General features: G+C 38.5%; 1 protein-coding gene across 1 annotated transcript; it reads left to right on the top strand.

Annotated features, from left to right (window-relative positions):
- The first annotated feature begins 2,301 nt into the window (after positions 1-2,301).
- On the top strand, positions 2,302-5,490 carry LOC122066928 (ribonuclease H2 subunit A-like). The gene is made up of 6 exons (XM_042630758.1): positions 2,302-2,657; positions 2,744-2,831; positions 4,147-4,284; positions 4,360-4,447; positions 4,533-4,653; positions 5,126-5,490. Exons 1-6 carry the CDS (start codon positions 2,317-2,319, stop codon positions 5,298-5,300), a joined length of 951 nt encoding a protein of 316 aa, XP_042486692.1. The 5' UTR covers positions 2,302-2,316; the 3' UTR covers positions 5,301-5,490.
- The last annotated feature ends 45 nt before the right edge of the window (positions 5,491-5,535 follow it).

Raw genomic sequence — 5,535 nt, 5'->3', positions numbered from 1 at the left:
TTTTAAACACTTTTGCATAAAGAATTTGTTAAAAAAAGCTATTGATAACATGTATTATGCATAAACACTAAATTGAGGGTATCGTACTAAGAATTCATGTAAAATCCTTGTTCCCAACCTTGATTTCCACTTTAGTTAGAGAGAAATATGGCTGACATCAACTTTGGAACAAAAACCCTTCAAAAAATCGTTTTTTTCTGAAAAATTACCCATATTGGCCATTATATGACCGTAGCGCCGATACGTATCGATACTCACCGATACGTGCCGATATATATATATATATCAATACTCATCGATATGTGCTGATATATACCGATACATACCGATACTCACCGATACGTACCAATACATACCGAAACGTACATTTTACCTCAATTTTATATTTTTCATAGAGTCGTATCGAGGCATGTCGTATCGTATCGATGTGTATTAGTGGTGTATTGATGCATATCGGTATGTATTGTAGGATATATATCGATACGAAATGATTTAAAAAATTCAATGTATCGTATCGGTGTGTATCGTATCGGCCGACTAAATTTAAGATACGTATCGGAGGGTATCGTATCGGTATCGGAGATACTTAAAACCATGGTTGAGGCACATCTTTTGAAGGATAGCTGGGCATCATACAAGGGACCTTTGCTCCAAATTTGAGGTTCATCGGAGGCTGAAATCTCAAGATATCAAAGTTGTCAAAAGTTTCCTAGTTCATGTCGACAACATTCTCAATTCAACCATTGGAATTGTCTCATCTTTTGAGAGTTTGTTGACCTATATAAGACCTTCATCTAGTCCAAGTTTTAGCTCCATCTGAGCTAGGGTTTTTAAGTAATCGAAATCTTCTTTATTTAGCTAGAATTTTAGATCGTGCATGGGATTAGGTCCTTTGTGATCTAGTCTTACATCAACATACCCACTTACACTCTTAACAACCTCACAACCACCCAATGAACATAGTAGAAAAATGAATAGAAATGGATGGAGGGAAGAGAAGGGGGAAAAGAAAGGCAGTTGGTTCTGGCCTCTCACCTTCCCCTGGGCTTCTTACCCTCTCAATTTGACTCTCTCAGCCATGGAGTAAACTCACAATTTTATTAATCAAAACTTGTCCCAAAGATTGGGATCGATTATAATAAATAGGCTGAAGAGCCTTTACCAAAAAAAAAAAAAGGGAACTGATTTGCTTGCTTGACAAGTGTTAGTCGTGAGAATAGACGGAAGGAGGAGTCCTACGAATTGTGCAGGCTCCTCCCTTGGTGTTTTCCTAGTCTAACTATGAAAGTCCTAGCTGAGTTGGGACTGATGTTAGATTAGGAATTAGTTGTCCTAGTTCAGCTAGGACTGATTAGTTAGCCGGTTTCCTATTATGTTTTGATGTTTCTAGTCCTACTAGGACTGCTGTCCTACTTGTAATAGCCTGTTTAAACTACTATATAATGAATAGAGGATGGTAGCCCCAACTCAGTTGATTGGGACTCCCTTGCACAAATCGCAGGACTCTCTCTCTCTCTTCTTTTACATAGTGTTAGAGCCTTGATCCTCAAAAAGAAATCGATCAAAGCTCTTTCTTCTCTCCATCACAGGTTGTTATTGATCCTCCCTAGGCTCCACGATTTTTAGAGGGGGTGGTTTTATCTCCTAGTTTGCTGGGTTTTTGGATGCGGGATTGGTTAAGCTATAATCAATCATATGGTGTGAAGGATTAGCTCTAAGTAATTGCTAGTGGTTGCTGGTTTGGTTTTTGGCTTGAAGATTGAAGTATTAAAGAGGTGGAAAAATCGATCAAAACTGTCAGGGTTTTGACACTTTTGCCAAAATCGATTTTGGTCATATCTTTCTGTTCGGACCTCAGTTTGAAAAACCTTTTGGAAGTTTTCTTCTCCACCATCCCAGCAATACTCGATCCATTTTTTAGCTCCATCAGAGCCCTACTTCCCCAACCGCACGTAACCTTGGATTGGCCTGAAATAGGTTTTGCGATTTGAGCTAGTTCTTCCTGATTTGGTGATTTTGTGGATTTTGTTTGACAATTCAGTTCTTCTATTAGGATTGATCAGTTACATAAGATCAATAGATTGTGTGATTTGTTTTTTAGTTCTCTATTCTCTGGTAATTCTCTTTACTTTAATGGCTGACACTGAGCCAAAGAGTGCTGCTATTGGGGTGATATTTGCATCCTCTCATAGAATTACAAAGAAGAAATTTGTAGGAGTTGCTAATTTTCAACAATGGAAGTAAATTGTATAGTTGGTGTTAACTAGTCGTGAACAGCAGGATCATCTTACAAAGGAGAAACCTGCTAAGGATGCTATGGGGGACATTAATGATACACATATTTTGGCCCAGCTGTTGAACTCGATGGATAACTCTATCGTTGATATTGTTACTCACATCGATATTGTGAAGGAGTTGTGGTATTATTTGAACGTTCTGTATTCTGGACAGAACAACCTTTCCCGTATTTATATGGTTGATAGAACAATTTTGCATTCAGATCTTGTTACAGATGATTCTTTTTTTCCTGCAGATTCGAAGACTCTAAAAGCTGAAAAGAGGGAGGAAATATTTGATAGTTTAAAGTCTAATAGATCAATTGGATGGGCCGTCGATGTTATAGATCCGAAGGAGCTTTCAGCTAAGATGCTAAAGAAGTCAGTCTATGTTAACTTGTACCAACAAAAAGCTTCATGTGCTTGCTTGTACATTCTAACAAGAGTTTCCCTTTCCATGTACACAGAAATAAAATAAACCTAAACGAAATATCACATGATTCTGCCATTGGCCTTGTTGCTAGAGTACTTGGTATGGGAGTTCTTCTAACTGAGGTAAATGCCTTCAATTTATTGTTAGATGGAATACCTATTAATTTATGTACTAATAATTATATTTTGAGCTGAAAATTTGATGGATTCCCCCCATAATTTTTCAATTCCTAGATGTGTATATTTGTAGCAGGTTGGATCTGATTTGGTTCTATGGAGATCTACCGAAGGATCTGAATTCATTTTTTCCAATTTGGATCCAGATCTGACGTGGTCTTCATCCAAATGGATCAATGCTATATATTAGTTACAGGCCAGATCTGGATTTCTATTTCTTGATTGCATTTTCCATTTTTTGTTTGTTTTTTTTTTTTTTTTTGGGGGTGGGGGGTGGGGGGAGGGAGGTGGTAGAGAGAGGGCGGATGCATATAGTAGTCACTAGATCAGTCTCTAGATTCTGACACATATGCGGCCCTAGTTTAAAAACAGATCTTATTAAATATCAAACCAGTTGATCAATATCAAAAGAGATTTAGCTTTGAAATTGATAAGGATCAGATTAGATTTAGCTTTGACCTGCTCCATTTAGAAGCTACTGGATGTGTCTTTTGGCTCATGTTGATGACAAAAGGTAGCTCCTCATTGAAACCTTGGCATGATCTGTTGGGAACAATTCCTTTGTATGAAAATTGTGCCTATTTTTGTGTGCAGTGTGTGCGGGTGTGTCTCTCTGTGTATGTTGTGTTGGGTGTGTTTTAGAGAGAAAGATACACACACACATATTGAAATAAGTATACACACACGCATGCACACACAAGACAACACAAATAGGCACAATTTTCCTTGCAAGTGATCTGTGCTCCTAAAATTTGGCAAACTAAGTGCAGTTTGATATCTTCACTTAGTTTGCGTGTGGTGAGTCCCAACCCATTTGTTGACTCGATTTATACATTTTACACTCTTTATGCATTTCATCTGATTCTTACTACGTGTGGTTCCAGATTCAACTGAAAAAATATTAGGCACACATTTGAGTGAAACTTCACTATTCAGTAAAGATTATTGTACCCAGAACCAGGTAATGGGGCCTAGGTCCATCAAAGGTATTGGGTAATGCATTACTTGGCACTGCACGAGAAATCTCAAATGGTCCTCAATTGGGCCTTGATTCACAATTTGAGGTCATTCTTGAATATGGTAATACCAGTGGATGTTATAAGATTGAAGGATTAGATTGTTAGATTATCAGTGTGGGATCATTGAAGGGTTCTTTATTAGATGATATTTACCCTTGTTTTATTTTTTCTTCCTATTTCTCTTGAATGCCTTCATTAAATGATTAGAATCATTTCCGTGGTATTCCTACAAAAATTTGCAGGTCTATGTGGATACTGTTGGTGATGCCGAGAAGTATACCATAAAATTGTCTCAGAAATTTCCTGGTGTCAAGTTCATTGTTGCAAAGAAAGCCGATAGTCTCTATTCAGTTGTCAGTGGAGCGAGCATAGTTGCAAAGGTGATTTGTCCCACTGTTCTGAAGCCCTTCATTAGAGTATTAGTAGGCATCTCAGATATTTGTTCCACCATATAGGTGACAAGAGACCGAGCTTTGCATGACTGGGTGCTAGAAGAAACAGCAGAGAAAATGCATAGGAACTTTGGATCTGGTTACCCTGGAGGTTCATAAGTGCTTTGGATTTTCATAGTATCTTGCTACATGCATTTCTTTCTCTTGCTTAAGTTTTTCTTCTTCCCTGTGCTCAGATCCTGAAACTAAAGCTTGGTTAGAACATCACAAGCACTCGGTATTTGGATTTCCAACATTAGTCCGTTTCAGTTGGGGTACATGCACTCCCTACTTCAAGGACAACGTCGAAGTCCTGTGGTGAGTCTAGCCTGCTCCACAGTTTCAATATCTGATTAATTTAGTAACTGCATGTGCTTATGTTCATGTCTGGTGAGGTACCGTTTTAGTGTTTTTGCATGCATACAAGTGGTGGACATTCTCTTTATTGCCTGGAGTGTCATACTGGTTTTAGCTTACCTTCAGGAAACCAAAATAGGCAAGAAATTTTCTCTGCGCTGCTAATGCTTGCAGTTTTATCTCTAAAGAGAGTCAAAGTATACTGGATTTTCAGGGATACGGCGCCATTCAGTTTTTTCCGTAACATAGCTCATAGAAGAGATAGTGCACTTTGATTGGTCTATGTTGGCTTATCGGGGGGCCCTTGTTACAATATGGCCTTAAACACACTGGCATGTGTCAACATTGGTGCAGATATATTCTCTGCTAGTAATCCATGCTCTTCTTCTGATCACTTCTTTGTGTGTGTGTGTGTGTGTGTGTGTGGTTGTAGGGAATCTGACAAGCTAGACGAGGAAGAAGGCTCCAATAGTCGAAAACGCCAATTAAAGTTGAGTAGTCTTGGTTTCACGGGATCTAAGAGGAAGAGCGAGGAAGTTGAATCTAGTGGTAAAGGTCGTTGCATGTTCTTTCAGGCACGCAAACTTGAGCAGATGATTCATTTCTGAGGAACAGAATTATATTGTTTTGTGCTCATGGATTTCTAGGTGTGCACGAAGTTACCAGAATTTGTTGGTAAGTCCAAATTTTCTGGTTTTAATATAATCAGTGTTAGATCTGTATATAAGTCTCCTCGATGAGGGCATAACTTTGGTAACTTCTGTGAGTGGATTGGGAAATTGATGAGTTTTGAACCAAGATGGGAGCGGCTGGTTCAAAGTTTCAAACTCAAGTTGGCACCCA

Source organism: Macadamia integrifolia, unplaced genomic scaffold (assembly GCF_013358625.1).
Source record: "Macadamia integrifolia cultivar HAES 741 unplaced genomic scaffold, SCU_Mint_v3 scaffold2639, whole genome shotgun sequence".
NCBI lineage: Eukaryota > Viridiplantae > Streptophyta > Magnoliopsida > Proteales > Proteaceae > Macadamia > Macadamia integrifolia.
Note: the sequence above shows the minus strand (reverse complement) of the source record. Positions and strands in the feature narration are given on the sequence as shown.

What these genes read in the sequence shown, in the direction of transcription:
- LOC122066928 (XM_042630758.1), top strand. Translation starts at nt 2,317, where the DNA reads ATGGGGGACATTAATGATACACATATTTTGGCCCAGCTGTTGAACTCG. An exon ending in TGGATCTGGTTACCCTGGAG is followed by an intron (nt 4,448 to 4,532) that starts GTTCATAAGTGC and finishes CCCTGTGCTCAG; the next exon opens with ATCCTGAAACTAAAGCTTGG. An exon ending in GACAACGTCGAAGTCCTGTG is followed by an intron (nt 4,654 to 5,125) that starts GTGAGTCTAGCC and finishes GTGTGGTTGTAG; the next exon opens with GGAATCTGACAAGCTAGACG.